At 35.6% G+C, this 24,525-nt stretch overlaps 1 protein-coding gene across 4 annotated transcripts in view; it reads left to right on the forward strand.

The window, feature by feature from the left end:
* LOC115861784 (membrane cofactor protein) overlaps positions 1–24,525 on the forward strand; it is a 56,514-nt gene that overhangs the window by 2,797 nt on the left and 29,192 nt on the right. For 3 of the 4 annotated variants that reach the window (XM_060293958.1, XM_060293965.1, XM_060293969.1), the window contains exons 2-7: positions 5,389–5,574; positions 5,908–6,007; positions 13,429–13,514; positions 14,370–14,567; positions 20,267–20,449; positions 22,612–22,659. In XM_060293958.1, the coding sequence (XP_060149941.1) occupies positions 5,389–5,574; positions 5,908–6,007; positions 13,429–13,514; positions 14,370–14,567; positions 20,267–20,449; positions 22,612–22,659 (801 nt within the window). Of the gene's footprint in view, positions 1–5,388; positions 5,575–5,907; positions 6,008–13,428; positions 13,515–14,369; positions 14,568–20,266; positions 20,450–22,611; positions 22,660–23,808; positions 23,879–24,525 lie in introns of all 4 variants that reach the window. The other variant, XR_009562925.1, reaches the window with a different exon arrangement.

Here is a 24,525-nt window from a genome sequence, read left to right on the forward strand (position 1 = left end):
GTTGTGGCCACACGGCTGAATGGAGTCCACAATATCATGTGTTAAACATGAAGACATGTGATGGTGAGCTGAGAGATCCATGCAGAGGAGAGTCCGAGTACTACCGAACTCAGGTCTGGCTGCTCGCTGCTCAGAAAGTCAATACTTGAGAGACAAGTACTGGTAGGAATGGAAAGGTTTAATCAGAAGGCTGGCATCTGGGGAGAAGGCAGACTCCTGTCCCAGAGCTAACTCTGAAGATTCTGCTTGGCCATGAAAGTTTTTTAAGGGAAAAAGGGGAAGTAATCTCAGTTAATCATTGAGATAGGGAGTCATATTTATTGACATCTCCCATTGCCTGCAGACTTGTTGACTCCTTGTGATATTTCTTTAGATGTTATCTGTTTCACACAATTTGCTCTCGAGGTTACTGAAGGGAAAGCTGGGGGAAAGATCTGATCATCTGTTAATTATTCTTCCTTTCTATTTGATCTAAGAAGAGAACCAACAGGTTAGGCAAAGTATTGTGTAATCAAAAGATGTGAAAGGTATGCTTGGGCCAGAAGTTAATTAAAGTATAGCTTTGCTAAAGTGACAAGACAAAAGGGACCTCCTGCAAAAAGCTCTTTCCTACAAAAAGCTGCTTACACAAGAGAAGGGGAGTGGTCAGTGCCTCCCCAGGGAAGCAGAGACTACTTCCTAGAGGAGATGTTGAGTGAATTAAGTCAAGGAAGACAAGAGTTGAAGGAGTTCTCCTGAGCAGGAAGAAAGGTGTTCAGAGCAGAGATAACAGTGTGAGCAAAGGCTCAGAGATGTCACATGGCTCGGGGCAGTCATGGACTGCCTAGCTACCCAGTGTGGCAGCAGTAGGGCAAAGGAGGCAAGAGGAAGGCAGCGGTGTAGATCACAGAGTGAATTATTATGGAAGAACAGGATAGTTAGGAATGAAAAATTACTATCATAAAAATCAGACTGTGGTGTTATTACCTGTTCTTTTTGGGCACCTTGAGGCCTTTCCTTCGCCCTAGCACAATGCAAATCTAAACTAAGCTTGCTTTAATCTCCCCAGGCTCTGTAGAAGACCATTGCTTAAGGACTAAATTGCAGACAAACGTTGTTGTCATAACCATACGAGGGTTCTAGATGACAGACAGTGATGGAAAGCAATGTGGGTAGTGGAACTGGGTTTCCTGGCTTGACCCTGGGTCTGCTATCTACAGGGAATATATTCATGGGCAAATTACTTCACCTTACCATGGTTCAGATTGCTCATCTTAAAGAATGGGAAATAGTACACAACTCATAGGAAGATTGTGGAGGATAAGTTAGTTAAAAAACACTAAAATAGTGATTGGCACAGGTTTAATTTGCTATTTCTAAAATGATTACTATCACCACGGTTTTAAGAAACAAGTTCTAGAATTGTTCATTGCTAATCTTTAGGGAAAAAATATAACCCACAGTCTTTGGAGTTCACTTTTAATAATGTTAAAATACTATTTCTAGTCATAGAAGTAATATAAAATGGGTTTATAATAAAATATTAAAACAAATATTTTGGCATGAAAGAAATTAAAAATTCTCATAAAGTGAAATGTCTGTAAATAAATGAATGAAAGAAATGGAAAATAGGAACAGAAACAGCAGTGAAAAGAGTGATGACTTGAAGCTATCTCTGGAGCAGTTTGGCTGAACAGTAAAGAATTTGAACTTTGACCCAAGGATGTATAAAACTGATAACAGTACTCATTCAGCTTTGGCACTAGGAACTAGAAATGCAGTGATGAATGAGACATGGTCCTCAAGAAGGCTACAGTCTCCTATGGAAATAAGCAATGAATAATTACAGTATGAAAAGTGCTATGAAAGAAGTAAATTGGGGCTCATGAGGACACTTAACTGAAATTTTTGGGTGAGAGATGTTAGGAGCCTCCAGGAAGAAGTGGCATCTAAGATGAAACTGAAGGAGGAGTGGGTGGGAGGAATGGCAGGGTCTCTGGTCAAAGCTGAAGTAATATGATGCATGGAGGTCTAGAGCACTACAGTAAGTTGAGTAATTTAATGGGCACTACTAGTGGAATTGAATGTGGCTTAGAAGAGTATGCAAGAGTGAGCAGATATTAAAGCTCTGTTAGCCATGTCAAGGAGCCTTAGACATTATCATGAGGGAAGCAGGGAGCCGTTGAAACATATCTGACTTGGAAGGGCCTTGGTCCTAGCATCACATCAGTATTACTCTGGTGGCAGTGTGAAGATGAACTGAATGAAAGGTGGCAAGACCAGTAAGGAGACCTATTCAGAAACTCTTGTAGCAATCCAGATAAGAAATGATAGTGACTTGAATTAGAAGTAAAGGTGGAAACAGAGAGAGGGAACAGGCATTTCAGTTGTGGAAAACATGTATCTTGTTTGCTGGCTTCATTATGTTATTTGAGATAGTGTGACACATTCCAAGTGGAGCTGTGGGGAGGCAGTTGAACACATAGACTTGGCACCCCAGCTAAGATCTACGATGGAGAGAGGGATTTGGGAGGCAGCTCTCATCAGTTGTAATGATGTCATGAGAGTATACATTCTGACCCGGGGGGATTTGAAGAATGAAAATAAGGGGAGCTCGTAGAATAACTCATGAGGAACGTCACATTATGCAATCAGACAGAGAAGGAAGAGCAGCCAGAGGACAGGCTGAAAACCAGGCTGGTTTGCTACCTGGAAACCAAGGAAAAGAGCTTTTCAGGCACAAGAGAGCAAAGAGAGAATGAACAATAGCTCCTGATGTTGTAGACAGGGTAATTAAAATTACTGCGGGAGAGAGTGTTAGGGTGAATTTACCAAGAGGGAGGCTACTTAATGACTTGAAAATAATTTAAGTGGCTTATAAATGAGTGGGAACTGAGAAATAAAATTGATAGGTTAGATGTTAGAGCCTGCATTTTGAAGAAGCAATGAAAGTTTAAAAATAGGTTGAGTGGACAGTGAGAGAAGGAGGGGGTGGTCAGATTTCAGGAAGTTCCAATTTGGGTCAGAGACCATGATTTTCTGAAGGGAACCACATGGGAAGGGGTGTGGCGTGTGCTTATGTCAGGGAGTTATTTTTAATTTTGCAAGCAGGTAGAGAGTGCTTGCACAATTTTTGCAAGTGTATAGAAAGTGAACAGTTTTCTTGATTCACAGCAGAGCATTATTTCACTTTCCTGACACTCACCTGGAACACTGGGGAGTTTTCTGAATGCAGCCTATCTTATTATGTAATAGCATCCATTGTTAAAGTTTAGCATTACAGCCTAATAATAATGTTGTAAACTATTTAGAAAAAACTAAGTTAAGATGTTATTTTTTTGGAGCTAGGGGCATTTACTTTGAAAATCCTCATAGGAAAAAAATTCAATGTTCTGAGCAAAAGAAGAAATTTGATTATAAAAATGTGTGATTATTGGGCTCAATTATTACAGTGTATAAAGCTTGTGATCAACTGGTTGACAAAGCCAACATTCTAAACTGCACATTGTTAAAAGCACTCATTTCATGATGCATATTGGTAGGAAGAAATCCTTCATTAGTTGAATGGATTAAACTGTCCAATTGACATGTCTTTTTCCATTCAGAACACTATGTGTGAGAGTTATTTTAGGAATTTTCTCTTCTTTTTTATACTTTCGAGATAGTTACTGAAATTGAGTGCATAAACAAAGAACACTTGTGTAATTTAATTATGGGCATGCTATTAACTTGATTTCTTTCTTGGTGGTTCCAGGAAATTCTAGAATGATGTAATACATTTGCATCTAGTACGAAATTATATAGCATTTCTAGCCTGTGTTTTTTGTTTGTTTGTTTTTTTCCTATGTTAAAATGAGAATGTCTGGCTCAGGGTATTGAGTAAATTTAATATTATTAATAAAATTCAACTCAACTAATTTTCTTTTTAAGCAATGCTTTTAATACTAAAGGGTTTTGTTTTGTTTTGGGGGGTTTTTTGTTTTGTTTTGTTTTCCTTTTTTTTTTTTTTTTTGCTTTTTGCTTTTGTTTTGTTTGGGGCAGTTAATTGAGAAGCATTCATGTAACAAGATCAGCATAGTAGAAATGTTGAAAACATTTGCTAAGTGTTGAAACAGTTTCAGCACATGATGTAAATGAAATGTTGGACGGTGTATCAAGAGAGGAGTTTAGAGTTTAGAATATGATAGGAAAGGAGGGTAATATTTCACCTCTTTAGAGTTCTCTCTTGACCAGTCTCTCAATCTGCAGTAAGACAGAGATCCAGGGGAGTAATAAAAAAAAGGTTCGTCAGGGACCAAAATAGGTCTATTTCTTTCTCCTTAGATCCTTAACCTTATAGGTGTGGCCTCTGCATTCCTTTAGCACTTTAGGACTTGATGCGTCTCCATATCATTATTTTACATAATTTTTCTAACAGATTTGTTAGGTTGTTGAGCCCACAGATAATTAAAAGGAAGAGAAATTGTTGAAGTAGGAATTACATTCTCCTAGGGAGGGACTCCCCACGCCAAAAAATAAAAAGAATAAAAACTTATAAAAGTATAGCAAGAAAGTAGCTTTACTGTTGGGGTGTATTAGATAAATAGCCCAAACATCTACCTCAGGGAGCTTCTAAGGATATGCATGCTCTATTGATCAGAGAAGAAAAATTAAATTACATTTAAAGTAATATCAAGAAAACAAAATTTTTTCAATGTAAGTCTATTCAAAATGGCAAATTTTGATATTTAAATGTTATCTATTTACTCATAAAATTATTTAGTTCACAAATATGAAATGAAGTCATACTTTGAAATACTTAGTCCATATGTATTTTGATCTTTGAAACCCACAATGTTTATTTAATAGTCTCCTCTTATCATAGCATGTCTTGAGTACCCAGTGTGTACAGAGTGTAGTAGAAAAAGAAGGCATATGATCCCTGCCCTCTAGGACTTTGCCTACTGAGAGGAAACTGAGCCTGAAGTGACAAGTGATCACATGCTTGTGTTTCAAACTATGGAAGAGTAATCTGAGCAGAGTGCTATATACTATGGAAGACTTTTTAGAGGAGAGGTGAACTTTGAAATGAATTTAGAAAAAAGTATGTAAGGATATGTGTATATATATATATATATATATATATATATATATTTAGTCAATACCAAAAAGATTTTGTCTCCTTTAATTTACTGTTGAATGAAAATTTAGCTTATTCCTCAACAAATTAAAAGCTAATAGGATGTTATTTAAAGTAAACAAGACACATCCTCTGCTACTACCATCACTTGGGTAAAAGCATGTGACAATCACTTAAAATCTTGCTAAGAACCTTTCCATTTATTCTGTACTGCCTACTTGCTGCTAGGCCACAAGTGGCTGGTGAAAGAGATTAAATCCTTAATTTTCTGTTTTTATTTTTATTCCTAGGTCCCTGTATTGACCCACCAGTAATGGAGAGTATGAAGCTCAAGGGTGTCATTAAACGCCATTATTATTCTGGGGACAGAATAAACTATGAGTGTCGCATAGGATACTTTTATGTGTGGCCTTATCTCCTCTCATCTACTTGTGAGCCTAATGGCTCATGGAGCCCTATTGAAGAAGCATGTTTAAGTAAGGAAACAAAACCATTTTTGTTTGTTGTTTTTTGCTTTCTGTAGAGATTTTTACACATTTTAGGGTCAATTTTCCACTGCAACAATAATGATTTTCTCATGCAAAACTAGGTTTTAGATAGCAATGCATTTTTTCAGGCTTTGAGAAATCTCCAGGGAATCTTTATTGGTGATTGGTTCCTCAGTAAATGTGAATTTTAAGTTTGCCCTTATAATAATTAAATAAAGAAAATAATATTTCATCAATATAAAAGAGCAGTGTAGAATTTTGATCTTGATTTAAATGTTTTGAAATTGGTATGAAAAAACGAATTTGAAAATTTTCTTTTAGGAAAATCATGTCCAAATCCAGAAATAAAGCATGGTGAAGTATATGCCCCAAATAAAACCTTTGAGTTTGAATCAGAAGCTCACATTTCTTGTAATGAGGGGTAAGTAAGTTACTCCTTAGAGGAAATAAGTTAAATGTTATGAATTCCATTTTTCTTTGCTTCTCAGCTTAATCATTCCCTTAAAGTTGATTTCATTTTTCTTTCTAGGTCATAAGTTGCACTTGTAGCCAAATAACTCTTGGGCTTTTTATGGAGAATGAAATGATGTGTAATTAATAGAAAGGAATTTAAATTGAAGAAAAGCAAAATCATATACTTATTATATGTGGTAATAAGCCTATTGGAAGCATTGAAAATGTAGTAATCATGGTGAATTTATCCTTAACAACACAGTGCACCCTAGTAAAAATAGCCAGCTCTCAGAGTTGAAGGAGGGCTCACAGAAATGACACCAACAGTGTAAGAGGGCTCCTTTTTCTCCACACCCTCTCCAGCATTTATCATTTGTAGACTTTTTAATGATGGCCATTCTGACTGGTGTGAGATGATATCTCATTGTAGTTTTGATTTGCATTTCTCTAATAATTAGTTATGTTGAGCATCTTTTCATGTGCTTGTTGGCCATTTGTATGTCTTCTTTGAAGAAATGTCTACCTAGGTCTTTTGCCCATTTTTTGATTATGTTGTTGTTGTTGTTGTTGATATTAAGCTGGATGAGCTGTATGTATTGGAAATTAATCCCTTCTTGGTAGCATCATTTACAAATATTTTCTCCCAGTCTGTAGGTTTTCTTTTCATTTTGTTTATGGTTTTCTTTGCTGTGCAAAAGCTTTTAAGTTTAATTAGGTCCCAGTTTTTATTTTTGTTTTTATCTCCATCACTCTAGGAGACGTATCCAAAAAAAATATTGCTGCAATTTATGTCAAAGAGTGTTCTGCCTATGTTTTCTTCTGTATTATAATATACTGTCTTATATTTAGGTCTTTAATCCATTTTGAGTTTATTTTTGTATACGTTTCTATATGGTATTAAAGAATGTTCTAATTTCATTCTTTTTACATATAGCTGTCCAGTTTTCTCAGCACCACTTGTTGACTGTCTTTTCTCCATTGTCTATTCTTGCCTCCTTTGTCATAGATTAATTGACCATCAGTGTATGGGTTTATTTATGGGCTTTCTATCATGCTCCATTGATTTATATGTCTGGCTTTTCTGCCAGTACCATACTGTTTTGATGACTGTTGCTTTATTGTATAGTCTGAAGTCAGGGAGCATGATTCCTCCTGCTCTGTTCTTCTTTCTCAAGAGTGTTTTGGCTAATAGGAGTCTTTTGTGTTTCCATACAAATTTAAAAATATTTTGTTCTAGTTCTGTGAAAAATGCCATTGTATTGAATCTGTAGATTGCCTTGGGTAGTATAGTCATTTTGACAATGCTGATTCTCCCAATCCAAGAACATGGGATATCTCTCCATCTGTTTGTGTCATCTTCAGTTTCTTTCATCAGTGTCTTATAGTTTTCAGAGTACAGGTCTTTTGCCTCCTTAGGTAAGTTTATTTCTAGATATTTTATTCTTTTTGATGCAGTGGTAAATGGGATTGTTTCCTTAATTTCTGTTTCTCATCTTTCGTTGTTAGTGTATAGAAGTGAAACAGATTTCTGTATATTAATTTTGTATTCAGCAACTTTACCAGATTCATTTATGAGCTCTAGTAGTTTTCTGGTAGTGTCTTTAGGATTTTCTATGTATAACATCATGTCATCTGCAAACAGTGACAGTTTTACTTCTTTTCCAATTTGGATTCCTTTATTTCTTTTTCTTTTCTGCTTCCTGTGGCTAGGACTTCCAAAACTATGCTGAATAAAAGTGGTGAGAGTGGGCCTCCTTGTACTGTTCCAGATCTTAGAGGAAATGCTTTCAGCTTTTCACCATTGAGTATGATGTGGGTTTGTCATATATGGCCTTTATTATGTTGAGCTATGTTTCCTCTATGCCTACTTTCTGAAGAGTTTTTATCATAAATGGATGTTGAATTTTATAAAAAGTTTGTCTGCATCTGTTGAGAGGATCACATGGTTTTTATCCTTCAATTTGTTAATATGCTGTATCACATTGATCAATCACATTGATTGATTTGTGAATATTGAAAATCCTTGCTTCCCTGTGATAAATCCCACTAGATCATGATGTATGATCCTTTTAACGTATTTTTGGAATTGGTTTGCTGGTGTTTTGCTGAGGATTTTTGCATCTATTTTCATCAGTGATATTGACCTATAAATTTCTTTTTTGTGTGATATCTTTGTCTGGTTTTGGTATCAGGGTGATGGTGGCCTCAGAGAACAAGTTTGGAAGAGTTCTTTCCTCTGCAGTTTTTTGGAATAGTTTCAGAAGGATGGGTGTTACCTGTGTTTCCTTATTGATTTTCTGTCTGGATGATCTGTCCATTGATGTAAGTGGAGTGTTAAGGTCCCCTACTATCATTGTGTTACTGTCAAGTTTTGCTTTATGGCTGTTAGCCCTTGCCTTATATATTGAGGTGCTCCTATGTTGGGTGCATATATATTTACAATTGTTATAATCTTCTTCTTCTACTGATCCTTTGCTCATTATGTAGTGTCTTTGTCTCTTGTAACCGTCTTTATTAAAGTCCATTTTTGTCTGACATAAGTATTGCAACTCTGACTTTCTTTTGATTTCCATTTGCATGGAATACTTTTTCCATTTCCTCACTATCAGTCTGTATGTGTCTCCAGATCTGAAGTGAGTCTCTTGTAGGCAGTGTATATATTAGTCTTGTTTTTGTAACCATTCAGCCAGTCTGTCTTTTGCTTGGAGCATTTAGTCTATTTACATTTAAGGTAATTATAGATAAGTATGTTCCTATTGCCATTTTGTTAATTGTTTTTTGTTTTTGTAGGTCTTTTTCTTTCCCCTTCTTTCATTCTCTACTCTTGTGATGACTATCTTTAATGTTATGTTTGGATTCCTTTTTCTTTTTGTATGTATATCTATTATAGATTTTTGACAATTACTGTTTTTGATTTTATATTTTACATCTAATTGTTTTGTGTAGCCCTTAACTGCTTATTGTGGATACAAATGATTTTTACTATTTGCATCTTTTAACCTCCCTACTAGCTTTGTGTGTGGATGATTTCCTACCTTTCTTGTAAGTTTGCCTTTACCAGTGAGCTTTTCCATTTTATAATTTTCTTGTTTCTATTTGTGGCCTTTGCTTTTCCACCTAGAGAAGTTCTTTATCATTTGTTGTAAAGTTGGTTTGGTAAAACTGAATTATTTTAGCTTTTGCTTGTCTGTAAAGCTGTTGATTTCTCCATGAAGTCTGAATGGGAGCGTTGCTGGGTAGAGGATTCTTAGTTGTAGGTTTTTGTCTTTCATCACTTTAAGTATATCATTGCCACTCCTTTCTGACCTGCAGAGTTTCTGCTGAAAAATCAGTTGATAGCCTTATGGGAGTTCTCTTGTATGTTACTTGTTGCTTTTCCCTTGTTGCTTTTAATATTCTCTCTTTATCTTTAATTTTTATCATTTTGATTACACTGTGTCATGGTGTATTCCTCTGTGGGTTAATCCTGTATGGGACTCTCTGCACTTCTGGACTTGGGTGACTGTTTCCTTCCCCAGGTTAGAGAAGTTTTCAGCAATTATCTTTTCAAATATTTTCTCAGGTCCTTTCTCTCTCTCTCTTCTCCTTCTGGGACCCTGATAATGCAAATATTAGCATGCTTGATGTTGTCCCAGAAGTCTCTTGAACTGTCCTCATTCCTTTTCATTTTTTTTTCTCTTCAGTGGCAGTGATTTCCACTACTCTGTCTTCCACCTCACTAATCAGTTCTTCCATCTCATTTACTCTACTATTGATACCTTCTAGTGTATTTTTCATTTCAGTTATTGTATTCTTTAATTCTGTTTGGTTGTTCTTTATAGTTTCTAATTCTTTGTTAAAAACTTCTAATTTTTCATTCCGTGCATCCATTCTCTGCCCGAGTTCTTTGATCATCTTTACTATCATTACTCTGAACTCTTTCTTGGGTAGATTGCCTATCTCCATGTCACTTAGTTCTTCTGGGGTTTTATCTTGTTCCTTCATCTGAAACATATTCCTCTGTTGCTTCATTTTCTCTAAATTGCTATTTGTATTTTTATGTATGTGGTAGGTTGGTTACTTTTTTTTGGCCTTAGAGAAGTGACCCTCTGTAGGAGACATCCTATGCATCCCAGCAGTGCACTCCCCTCTCATCACCCAAGGGCCAGGGGCCAGCTGGTCCCAGGGTAGTATCTGGCCTGCATTTGCAGACTTGGCTTGCAGGTTGCAGGACTGTATTTTCTTGCTTCTGGTGTCTGCCCCCTAACTGTTGGAGCTGGGTTTTGGTCCTCTGGTGGGCAGGGCCATGTCTAGGGGTGTGTTTAGAGGTGGCTGTGGACTCAGGAAGTCTTTAAGCAGCCTGTCTGCTCATGGGTAGGGGTGTATCCCCTCCCAGTTTGTTGTTTGGCCTGAGATGTCCCAGCACTGGAGCCTACAGGCTGTTGGGTGGGGCCAGGTCTTGGTGCCAAAGTATCAGCCTCTGGGAGAACTCACACAAATGAATCCCCTGATATATCTGCCGCAATGTCTATATCCCCAGAGTGAGCCACAGCTGCCTCCACTTCCCTAGGAGACCCTCCAAGATGAGTAGGTAGCTCCGGCCCAGGCTCCTATGAAGTTACTGCTTTTACCTTTGGTCCTTTGGTGTGTTTGAGACTTTTTTGTGCACCCTTTAAGAGTGAAATCTCTATTTTCCCCAATCCTGTGGAGCTCCTGCAATCAAGCCCCACTGGCCTTCAAAGCCAAATGCTCTGGGAGTTCCTCTTCCCAGTGCTGGACCCCTGGGCTGTGGGGCCTCACGTGGGGCTCAGAATTCACTCCTGTGGGAGAATCTCTGTAATATAATTATTCTCCAGTTTGTGGGGTGCCCACTGTGGGGTATGGGATTTAATTATATTGCAAGGCTGCCCCTTCTACCAGTCTCCTTGTGGTTCCATCTTTATGTCTTTAGCTGTAGGGGATCTTTTCTAGTAGGTTTCAGTCTTTTTCAATGATGATTGCTCTATAGATTGTTGTGATTTTGGTGTTCTTGTGAGAGGAGGTGAGCTTAGGGTCCTTCTACTCTGCCATCTTAGCCACTCTGTCTTTGTCTTTTGAAAGTTTGGTTATTATGTGACTTAGTGTTGATGTCTTTAAGTTCATTTTACCTGGGGGTTGTTGAGCTTCTTGGATTTTATATTTGTGTCTTTCATCAAATTTGCAAAGTTGCTCACCATTATTTTTTTTAAATATTCTCTCTGCCCCTTTCTATCTCTCTTCTCCCTCTGAGACTCCCACGCTGTGTAGGTTGATCCACTTGATGATATCACACAGGTCCTTTAGGCTTTGCTCACTTTTCTTCACTCTTTTTCCTTTCTGTTCCTCAGACTCAGTAACTTCCACCATTCTATATTCATGTTCACTGATCCTTCTGCAGCTCAAATTTGCCTTTAATCCCTCTATTGAATTTTTAATACCAGGTATTGTACTTTTAAGCTCCACAATTTCTTTTTGGTTCCTTTTTAGGTTTTCTAGCTCCTTATGATACTTCCATTTTGTTCACACATCATTTTCTTGACTTTCTCCAAGTCTTTCTTTAGTTCTTTGAGCATCTTTAAGATATTTTGATGTCTTTATCTAATATATCTATCATCAGATATTTTTCAGGAACAGTTTCTGTTCATTTGTTTTTTTATTCTGAATGGACCACACTTTCCTGTTTCTTTGTATGTCTGGTGAATTTTTGTGGAATATTGGACATTGGAATCTAATAATGTGGTCACCCTGGAAATCAGATTCTCCCCTTTCCCTAGACATTGCAGTTTTTGTTATTGTTTTTGTTTATTGATTTTTGTATCATGTTTCTGTGGCAGGGATCACCTGAGATGTAAACTGAAGGCCTTCTCAGGCTGTTTCTGTGTTTTTTCCCTGAACATGCACACTCACTTTCTAAATTTCCCCACATATGCAGTTGTTTTTGAATGTCCTAGTCTTTAGTGCCTGGCTTCTGAGAGTGGAAACATGAAAAATGAAGGTGGAAGCAAATGTTGTTGGATCTTTAAATCCCATGTAAGTCACTTCAACCAACGAGGAAAGGGCTTGCAAGAGTCGGCGAGGTGTGACGACAATGGCTGCCACCACTTTCTGTGATCAGAAATAGCAGTCAGCAATCAGAGTACAGATCCTTGGTACTTGGAAGACAGTCTTTTTGGCTATTGTACCTCCTGTAACCTGTGTGTAAGCTGCTTCAGGAGCACACGCACAGTTGCCTGCCACACTGCTGAGGGTAGGGATAAGTTGCTGCTGTTTTCCTAAGAGCTGAAACGGGCTGAAATTAATGCAATTTACCTGTCTGAGTTTTCCTCTAGAACTTGCAAGCCTTCAACAGACTCCAGAGTTCCAAAACAGTGACATCAGACAGATTCTGCCATTGCAGTTTTTGTCTAGTTATGGTGACAGATTCCTAGAGCTTCCAACTCTACCACCTTCCCAAAATCCTCTCCTAAAACACTAATATACAGAAAATGAGTACAGCTTAATGGAAAAGTCAACTTGAACCTTGTACAAGCAGTTTCACTGATTATTTTTAAACTGATCAAGTAAAAATATTAGAACATCCTGTCATAGATATAGAGAGCCTATTAGGTACTTTGAGAGGTACCAAAAACTTAAAGCATAGACTCTTCTCAAAAAAAGTTGTAGCCTGGTTAGAAACACAATATATACTAACATAATATATTAAATCAAAATAGTAAATAAGAAGTGCCAAATACATGCCATTATTTATGATCATTACAATGAGAATCCAGAAGAAGAGAGTACTGTGAATTTAAATCATCAGAGAAGATTTCATTAAGTAATATTCCCAAGCTATTCCTGGAAAGATATTCTGATCTAAAGAATATTAAAAAGAACTAAAACTTACCTAGTACTCACTATGTGTCAGATGCTAACTTATTCTCAAAACAACCCCATGATGTATGTACTATTATCTCTTTTACATAGATGAGGAAATTGAGCAAGAGGAACAGTAAGAGACTTTCCAAAGCTTAAATAACAAGTCATTCATGGAGCTGGGTCTCGAATCCAGGCAGGCAAGCTCTAGGGCCTGATCTCTCTGCTCAGTCCTTGCTGAGCAGAATGGTGTGAGCAAAAGCATAGAAGTGAATGCGTGGTGCATTTGCCAGAGATGGTGAAGAGGCCACACTGACAGGCGTGATAGTAATTTCGACATTTTGCTGTTGGACAGTGTGTGTCCACATGCAGAAGCTCTATTTGATTAAAATTGCAGATTTGGTTAGCACTTTCATTATATCATGTCATTTAAGAAACTTCTCCCTCAAACTACTGTAGTACAGAAAAACAACCATATAAAAATTTTCAGTATTATGTGCTGTTAAAGAAACAGTAACCTTTTCTTTTTTCATTTAGTTATTACTTAAGAGGAAAAAGCATTCTAACTTGTAACCGTATTGGAGGGAATGTGCATTGGAGTGATAAGATACCACATTGTGAAAGTAAGTAAATTCTCACTTTAGAATTTAGATTAGGAATTTTCAAACTTTTTGGCTTCAGGACCTGTTTATGCTGTTAAATCAACAACGATTCCAAAGAGCTTTTCTTTATGTGGGTTATGTCTATTGGTATTCATTATATTGGAATTAAAACAAAAGTTTTTAAAATAGTTAATTATTAAATCATTTTTAGGAACAGTAAAGTCAATACATGTTAATATATACAACATATTTTTATGAAAAAATTAAAAATTTCCAAAACCAACAGTGGGAATAGTGGCATTGTTTTACATTTTTGAAAATCTCTTCAATATCTGGCTTAAAGGAAGCCGTCTGGATTCAGTCTGTGGCAAAATCACCCAATTTGTAGATTCTGGAAAATTTCACCATAAACTTACAAGGATGACAGTGAAATAAGACCATATCTTGGTATTAGTGTGAACCATGGATGGAGTGAATGGATATGTTTTAAAATTACAAATATGCATTTCTTAGCTAGCAGTGAATTTTATTTTTAATCACAAGCATATTTTCTCATTAAATTTTCATCTCTTATGATGATTAGAACAAAACTTAGCATATCCTTATAGATAAATATAGGTATTTCATATAGGTACTTTATATAGGTATTTAAGAAAATGAGTTTGGTTCTTAAAAGTTTATTTCTACATGATTTGAATTTGGGATAACACATTTTCTCATGGAAACTCTCCTCTAAATGGATAAAGGATTCACAACTAACTTCTAGAAATCATATGTTAAAGAACTTACTGAAGGTAGTTCATAGGACTTTTCTGATGCTGTCTTACTCCTTCACCTTCCCTTTACCTTTATTTTCTCTTTTTACCCCTTTTTAAGAGATTTTTTGTGGACGACCTCCAGAAATAAAACATGGAAAACACACCAATAGCTACAGGAATATATTTGAATATAATGAATTAGTAACTTATAGTTGTAATCCTTCAAATGGATCAGATGAATATTCGCTTGTTGGAGAGAGACAGCTTATTTGTTCTGGACCTGGCAAATGGAGTAGTGCTGCTCCTCTGTGTAAAGGTAATAATGTTTCCATTTGTTTCCTTCGTCATTTGTAAATACTGTGGAACACTTCGTAAATAGTTTTACCTATAAGTGAAACAGTCATATATGTTTCTTTCTCCGGTTAAATTGACTTCTAATCTAATTTAGGCCAAATCGAACAGAAAATATTTCTAGTTGTGAGGTTTCCCACCCCTCACACCAGATGTTCTTGACATTACAATTTACACAGTGTGAACTAATTGTGTGTGTGTGTGTGTGTGTGTGTGTGTGTATTAGGATATTTTTGCTTGAAAGAACTGAAAAACTCAACACATCCTGCCTCAAAAATAAAGTTTGTTCTTATATTGCAAGATGTCTGAGAGTTCTGGCTACAAATAATGGTAGAGAAATTTTTAAAAGCTAAGCTTCTCATTGATAAGAATGATAAACTCTGAACAAAATATATCTTTAAAACAATATTTAAGGCACTAGAGAGTGACATAAAGCAAGGAGATGCTAGAGGAGATTTGATTCTTGGAAGAAAACCACTGAATAACAGGATAATATTTACTCTTTTCAAGTGCACATGGGACATTCTCTAGGGTAGCTCATATTCTAGGCAATAAGATTATTTTTAGCACATTCCAAAGAATTGAAATCATTAAGTGCATTATCTGTTCACAATGGAATAAACATAGACATTGAAACAGGGCTAATCTAGAAAATTCACAAATACTTGAAAATTATGAAAGGCACTCCTTACTAACCCATGAGTCAAAGATGAAGTAACAAGGGAAGTTAGACAGTGTTTTGAATTGAGTAAAAATGAAAAACACAATACATCAAAATATCAAAATTTGTGTGATAACAACAAAAGCATTGCTTAAAGGGAAATTTATAGCATGAAATACTTGTGTTAGAAAAAAATAAAAGTCTCAAATCAACAATCTAAGCTTCCACCTTAAAAAACTAAAAAAAGAAGAGCAAACTCAAAATAAGGAGACATAAGATGATCATAAAGTTAGAGAGAAATCAATGAAATTGTGAAGAGAAAATAATAGAGAAAACCAATGAAACAAACCCCTGGTTCTTGGGGAAGATCAATAAAATAGATAAAGCTATAACTAGGCTGACAAGAAAGAAAAAGATATTTAATAAGTCAGACAGAGAAAGACAAATACTGTATGATATCATTTATATGTGGAATCTAAAAAATACAACAAAGTAGTAAATATAACAAAAAAGAAGCAGACTCACAGATATAGAGAGCAAACTAGTGGTCACCAGTGAGGAGGGGCAATATGGGAGTGTGGGCGTGGAAGGTACAAACTATTGGGTATAAGATAGGCTACAAGGATGTATTGCACAACACGAGGAATATAGCCAATATTTTGTAATAACTGTAAATAGAATGTAACCTTTAAAAGTTGTATTAGGGGCTTCTCTGGTGGTGCAGTGGTTGAGAATCTTCCTGCTAATGCAGGGGACACGGGTTCGAGCCCTGGTCTGGGAGGATCCCACATGCCGCGGAGCAAGTAGGCCTGTGAGCCACAACTACTGAGCCTGTGCATCTGGAGACTGTGCTCCGCAACAAGAGAGGCCGCGATAGTGAGAGGCCTCCGCACACCGCGATGAAGAGTGGCCCCCGCTTGCCACAGCTAGAGAAAGTCCTTGCACAGAAATGAAGACCCAACACAGCAAAAATAAATAAATTAATAAACTCCTACCCCCACCATCTCCTTTAAAAAAAAAAAAGTTGTATTAAAAAAATAAATTTTTCGGGGCTTCCATGGTGGCACAGTGGTTGAGAGTCCGCCTGCCGATGCAGGGGACACGGGTTCGTGCCCCGGTCCGGGAGGATCCCACATGCAGCGGAGTGGCTGGGATCGTGAGTCATGGCCGCTGGGCCTGCGAGCCATGGCCGCTGGGCCTCCACATCCGGAGCCTGTGCTCCACAACAGCGAGACGCCCGCGTACTGCAAAATAAATAAATTAAATAAAATAATTTTTTTAAAAGAATGAAAAAGAGGACAACACTATTCTTCAGACATTTAAATGGATATTAAAAAATATTACAATGATGATAGTTGTAATATTACATCTTTATGCCTATAAATTTGACAACTGAAATAAAATTGACAAATTCCTTGAAAGACAAAAAAATACCGAAATATCTTCACATGAATATATAGGTAACCTAAATAGTCTTATACCTATTAAGGAGATATAATTTGTAGTTAAAAACCTTCCCACAGTGAGAACTGAGGCCCAGATGGCCTCCTTGGGGAATTAATTCTACCACACATTGCAGATATAAATAATAGCACCTCTACACAAACTGTTCAAGAAATATAAGAGGAGGAAATGCTTCTCAACTCACTTCATGGGGACATTACTTGTTACTAAAACCAGACAAAAACATTGAAAGAAAATTGTAAACAATATCCTTATTGAATATAGAACTTTTCAACAAAATGTCAACAAATCAAATCCTGCTATACGTCTACGTCTCTATTCCTGCCCTACAAATAGGTTCATCTGTACCATTTTTCTAGATTCCACATATTCCAAAAACAAATATACGATATTTGTTTTTCTCTTTCTGGCTCACTTCACTCTGTATAACAGACTCTAGGTCCATCCACATCTCTACAAATGACCCAATTTCGTCCCTTTTCATTGTACTGCAGAAACTAACACAACATTGTAAAGCAGTTTTACTCCAATTAAAAAAAAAAAAGAAAAAAAATCCTGCTATATATAAAAATAAGAATACATTATAGCCAAGTAAGATTTATTCCATAAATGCAAGATTGGTTCAGATTTTAAAATTAATCAGTGTTATTTACCATGTCAAAAGACTATAATGAAAAAATATATGATCATCTTAATAGATGCAAAAAAAGCAATTGACAGAATTCATCATCTTTTTATGGTAAAACTTAGCAAACTAGGAACAGAATGGAACTAACTATATCAACCTGATAAAAGGTACATACGAAAATCGCACAACTAACATTATGCTTAATAGTAAAAACCTACTTTCTTTCCCCCCAAGGTAGGAAGAAAGGAAGTATGTCTACATTCATTACTCTATTCAGCATTGCACTGGAGGTCCCACTCACTGCAATAAGGCAAGAGAAAGAAATAAGCATACATACATTGGAATGAAAGAAATAAAATAGTCTGTATTCATTTATAACATGATTGTCTATGTAGAAAATTCCAAAGACTGATGTTTTAGCAAGGCTGCAAAATATAAGATCAACATACAGAAATCAATCGTATGTCTACATACTAGCAATAAATCATTACTGAAAGTTTTATTTACAACTATTTGCAAATCCAAAACACAAAATGCTTGCATATAAATCTAACTAACATATATGAAAGATTTAGATGGTATAAACCACTAAACACTAATAAAGGAAATTAAAGACCTTAATAAATAAAGGGATATACATTGGCCATGAAATGGAAGACTCAAAATAACAAAGGTGTAAATTCATTATAATTGATCTATAAATTCAACATAATCCCAATAGAAACCCCAGTAAACCTTTTTGTATAAATTGACAAACTGATTCTGAAATTTATATGGAAAGACAAAAGAGCTAGAATAGTTAAACAGTTTTTGAAAATGAACTGGAGGATGTACTCTACCTGCTGTCAAGACTTAGTATAAAGCATACTATAAGGCATATAAGCAAGACAGTTTGGTAGTGGTGAAAGGATAGATATATAGAGCAATAAACAAAATAGTGAGTCCAGGATCAGACCCTTGTAAATATGTCCAGTTGATTTTCACAGGTATACAGACAATTCAGTGGGGAACAATTTTTTCAACAAATGGTACCAGCACAATTGAACACCCATATGCTATAAAAAAAAAAAGAACCTCAGCCCATGTTAGCACCATATGGAAACGTTTATTCAAAATGAAGCATAGACATACATATGAAACCTACAACTACAACACTTTTACAAGAAAACACAGAAAATATTTGTGACCTAGTCAAAGATTTCTCTAATACAACCCATAAAGCATGATGCTTTAAAGAAAAAAATAATAAATTGGATACTCCAAACTCAAAATTTCTGGACTGCAGAAGATATTATTAAGAGAACAACAACAAAAAGCAATAGATGGGGAGAAAATATTTTCAAAGTACGTATCTAATAATTTGCTTGTATCTATTATATAGGAAGAACCCTCAAAACACAATAATAAGAAAACAGTTTTTTTAAATGAGCAAAAATTAGTAATAGACATATTTCACCAAATGTGATATGTAGATGGCAAAAAGTACATGAAAAGTTGCTCAATATCATTAGTAATTACAGGAATGTAATTTAAAATCACAATGAGATACCACTAACCAACTATTAGAATGGCTGAAATTAAAATAAAAAATGTGGCAATGCAAGCAGTCAAATATACATGTAATTGAAGTTTCAGAGAGGAGGGAGAGGAATACAGAAAATTATTTGAATAAACACGGGCCAAAATATTTCAAATTTGATCCAAAACAATAACCCTACAGGTACAAGAAATTCAGTGACCCTAGCAGGATAAGTAAAAACTTTAATTTTACCAAGAAACCTCCACCAAACTAAATACATCATGTTAAAACTACTGAAAACAAAAAATAAAAGAAAAGGGAGCCAGGGAAAAAAGGTATTATATTGAGGACACACCCACCCACCCCCATCTCCCCGTTACCCACGTTAAGAATGACAGCTGATGTCTCTTAAGGAACTGTGGAGATGAGAAGACAATAATCTCTGCTAATGTGCTGAAAGAAAAATAAAACACTTAACCTAGAATTCACTGTCAAGGAGAAATCTTCCAAAACTGAAGGTGAAATAAATAAAAAACAGTTTCAGATAAACAAAAGTTTGGGGAATTTGTCATCAGCCAACCTGAACACAAGAATTGATAAAGAAATTCTCCTGGCTGAACAGAAATGATGTGATACTTGATGGAAATTCAGATCCACAGGAAAGGAGGAAGAACACTATTCTGGTTTAAAAGTCCGTATATTATCTGGCCCTTATCTATTGCTCAGATTTAATCTCATAAGATATCCTCTTGAACTCTCTGCTCAGCCCAGTGTTTTTCAGTGGTTTTTTTTTTTCCGAATTCTGCAAAACACATTCACAGATATTGAAGTCAATCTAGAGGGTCACGACCTGTATTTTACTTTGGAGAAGTAGAGTAGAATGGGAAACACCAGAGTACACTGGTGTGAGGGCTGAGCATTTTGCCTGGCTAGCTTCTTTTCAACTTTTAAAATCGAACTCAAATATTACCTTCTCAAAAAAGTCTTTGCTACCTTTCTAAAAGAGCAGGGTACTGTAATTAGTGTCAGCATGACCTTAGAAAAAATCCTAGAGCTAAAGAGTATCAAAAGTATCAAAAGTTTTGAACTTGCCCTGAATTTGTATCTGGTAGTCACACTTTCTCAAGACGTGTCATTAATGGAAAAAAATGTAGGAAAGCCAATAAAGTATAATGACAGTCTGTTCTAGGTGGAAAAACGTTATTAAGTTTCTCTAAATCCATTTGCCTGAAATTCAGATGCACAAATAAAGTCTTTTTTTGTTTTCAATTAACATCTTGCCTTTCATTCCTCGGCTTTTTCTTCCCACTGGAAATTACTACTTTGCACTAGTTTTTCTGGTCCTGTGTGAAAGCAGCTTTTTATTAATTCTGGAATTTCTCCAATTTTCAGTGGTCAAATGTGAACGTCCAGTACTCGAACATGGAATAATGGTATCAGGAAGTAGAAAAAAATTTTCTTACCAAGCAGTGGTGATATTTGAATGCCTCCAGGGTTTTTACCTTAATGGCAGCAACCTAGTGTTCTGTGGTGGTAATAATACTTGGGAGCCTGAGATGCCAAAGTGTATTAAAGGTACAAATGTTGTCTCTTTCCTTTTTTTAAATTTTGTCTTTTAGTTTTTATTTCTTTGACATTGACAAGAATAATTGAAAAAATAAATCTTTGTATTTAACTCTGTCTTGTATCCATTTCCATGAGAGATGTATGACAGAACTTACATAGAATTCTGCTGTTGTGATTTTGTATGTTTTTATAGAGTCTTAGCACATTCTGTTAGCAAAGAACACAGGTATATTAATGTCTCTTGTTTGGTATTTTTATGTATAAAAATAGATGGGAATGATTTTTTAGAGTAAATCGAAGCATGGGAATTTTTACCTATATAAGTCAAGAATGAGAGCCATAATTCATATAAATGATATGAAAGTAGTAATCCCATGTGGTTTGTTCTTCAGTGCTGATTCCTCTCAATACAAAACTCCCAATTTTGAGCCATTCAGATTAAGTAACTTCCTGCTTATATTTTACAAAAAAAATCCTTTAAATTCATGTGATTTACACTCATTCATCATTTTTAGTAATGAAAAGAGGAAGAATATATTTACAGCCATTTTAGTTGTTATGCTTAGTGATTCTAAAAGTATTTGCCATAGTCCACAGATATCAACAGATGTGTGAACTTGGACAAGTTACGTAAACTTTAAATATATTTACTTACATGTAAAATGATTTAATGCCTTCCTCACTGGGTGATAACAAAGTCAAAATGGGATCCATTTAAAGCACTTAGCACAGTGCCTGGCATCTAGAAAGCTCTTAGGTAGCTTGTATGACTTACAGCATCACCTTCACAGGGTATCTTCCAGGTCCAGGACTATGTTTCATTTTCCAGACTGCAACCAGTTTTGTTCTTTTTATACTGGGAAATTTCTGTTGTCACCAGAATAAGACCAGTATTTCTACCACTCCCCACCTCATACAAATATCATTTGTATCTTTACTGGGCATTTTTATTTGACAACAGAAAGTAAATTTCATAACAACAGAAAGGCAGGAGAAGTCCTTACTTATTGAAATGAAATGGAGGATTTCTGGCAGGGACTACTAATTAGCTGCTCTGCTTAAGACTTGAGAGACTATTTTGATATGGTAGAAGGAATTATATTCCTGATTTCAGGGCTGCTTTCTCTGGCTTCTTCCTTTTAGTTGCAGCAGAAGCAAGAGACAAGAGGAAGAGAGGGAAGAGCATTAACCTGGGCAGACTGCATTCAGGGTCCTAGTGTGGCTCTGCTCACTCAAGTAACATCATTTCTATGGGTTCTAGTTTCCTGTTGTCTAATGACTCAAACTAATGTCAGTTACTGGCATCTAATTTGTTTCCTATTGCCCTGATATTTTGAAGGATTGAGGGGGATTATTCATGTTAACATGGTAATTAGAACACCTTATATAATTCCTGTAAACCTGGTACCCAGTAACCTCCTTCAGTACCTTGGTGAGTGCTGTGAAGTTTTGTGGGAAAAGAGATGTTTTTTTGGTGGATGGTATATAAAGATTGCATACGAAATTTATATTCATTGACCCATCCATGTCCTAGTGGGCCTATACACTGTGGTATACTATATTTGTTGATATGCTCTTTTGAAAGTTGACCATAAACATTTCATAAGGACTTATAAAACACTGATACAGTTTAGTGTTTGAAGAAGATATGAATTGTTTGTGAGAAAAAGCCTATGACGAGAAGAAGCTACAGTGATCTTTTTTTAAAATCAAAAGTCAACTCTCCTTATGGGATTGTCAATCATTTTTTATCATCAGTTAGAGAAAGACTATACCAAAAGGATCAGTAGCAACATATAATGGTGTTAAGTCAGATCTAAATGTGCTAATATGAAAAAATGTCCAAGAAATCCTTAGTGAAAAAGAAAAAAATTATGGAATATACTACTTGGATCTTTTAAAAGAATACATAAATTTTATGATTTATAATTAGTTAACTACTAGGATTTTCATTATAGAATACAAAGTTGTAGTGAACATTTTATATACACATCCTTATGCACTTGTACAAATATATATTTAGGTTAAACCCAGGAGTAGAATTGCAAAGTTCTGAGTGTATGTGTATTATTTATTTTGAGAAATAATCTTAAAAAAAATTAAAAACCAAAATTAAATTCATAATTTTGTGTTGACAAGGATGGTGAATTGAGTCAACTTTATTTTTCCAGGTTACAAGCCTACTCATCCAACCAAGACTCCACTTGCAAAATATCCAGGTTCAGTAACTCTTTATCCTACTTATAGTTAAGAAATTTATAAAGTGATGGGTGTAAAATCATGTCTTATTTTAATTTGCATTTCTTTAATTATCAGTGAGGCTTAACTTTTTCTGTCTACATTTATTTATTCATGTTCTTTGTTCATTTTTCTATTAGGTTCCTAAAACTTTTTTTTTGTTGATTTGAACTTACTATAAATTAAAGCCCTTTTAATGTGAAGTGAACTTTTTTCCTAGGGTTGTTTTTTTTATTTTAGTTTAGTTTAGTTTAGTTTAGTTTTTTGCTTTATTTTCACTAGTCAGTTTTCTTTTAGGATTTTATACTGTACTTTTAGATATGGGTTGCTTTTTACAACTTTTTGTTACCTGAGTATATTTTTATACATGAATATATTTTGGTAAATTTTCAAACATTACAGAAGTATACAGAGTAAAAGATTAGTTCTCCCTTCCTAGCCTATTACCTTAGTTAATCACTGTTAGGGTGTCTTTGTATCTGTTTCTGTACATCAAAATTCTTATATATGTAGCTATACATTTAATTTGGTGTTTATTTTCTTAAACAAAAATGGCATCATACCATTCATATTTTTTTGAAACTAGCATTTTTCCACTTAATATCTTATATTGGGATTGTATTTTGATTTATTCTCATCCTTTTAAATGATGACTTTAATATATGCCATCATATTTTATTTAACTCTTCTCCTTTTGGTGGTCATTTATATGTGCAAAACTTTTACATTAATAGGTAGCTGGATATATCGATCTTTTCCCTAATGGCTATGAGTGTTGTGTCTTTCTTATAAAAGTTTTAGGACTTCCTCAAGCTGAAATTATATAAACATTTCAACCATGCATCCTAATTGCATTCTTTGGATTTAAATCTTTGGTACATCTGAAATTCATTATGGTATGTGGAATGAGATTGGGTACCTCTTCACTCCACCCACCCCTATCCAATGGCAAAGTAGCACCATTTGTTGAATAACTTGTCTTCTCTCCAAGTGTTTTGAGGTGATTAGTGATATGGTGAGCAGCTTTTCATGTGCTTCTTGACCATTTGCATATCTTCTTTGGAGAAATGTCTATTCAAGTCCCTTGCCCATTTGTAAAATGGCTTTTTGTTGTTGTTATTGAGTTTTAGGAATTCGTAATATATTTCGGATATCAATCCCTTATCAGATGTATGATTTACAGATGTTTCTGCCTATTCTGTGAGTTGGTTTTTACTCTGTTGATAGTGTCCTTTGATGTACAAAAGTTTTTAATTTTGAGGTAGTCCAATATATCTATTTTTTCTTTTGTTGCCTATGCTTTTGGTGTCACATCTAAAAAGTCATTGCCAGTTCAACATCATGAAATTTGTCCTCTATGTTTTCTTCTAAGAGTTTTATAGTTTTAAGTCTTTTGTTTTTGATTCATTTTGAATTAATTTTTTTTTTTTTTTTCGGTACGCGGGCCTCTCACTGTTGTGGCCTCTCCCATTGCGGAGCACAGGCTCCGGCCCGTGCAGGCTCAGTGGCCATGGCTCATGGGTCCGGCCGCTCCACGGCATGTGGAATCCTCCCGGACCGGGGCACGAACCCGTGTCCCCTGCATCGGCAGGCAGACTCTCAACCACTGTGCCACCAGGGAAGCCCCTTGAATTAATTTTTGTATATGGTGTAAGATAAGTGTCAAATTTCATTCTTTGCTTATGGATATCCAGTTTTCCAAAAATCACTTGTTGAAAAGACTGCCCTTTCCCCATTGAATGCTCTTAGCACCCTTGTGAACAATCATTTGACCATATAAGCAAGGGTTTATTTCTGGGCCCTATATTCTATACCATTGGTCTGTATGTCTGTCTCTATGCCAGCAC

Source organism: Globicephala melas, chromosome 1, assembly GCF_963455315.2.
Source record: "Globicephala melas chromosome 1, mGloMel1.2, whole genome shotgun sequence".
NCBI classification, from domain to species: Eukaryota; Metazoa; Chordata; class Mammalia; order Artiodactyla; family Delphinidae; genus Globicephala; species Globicephala melas.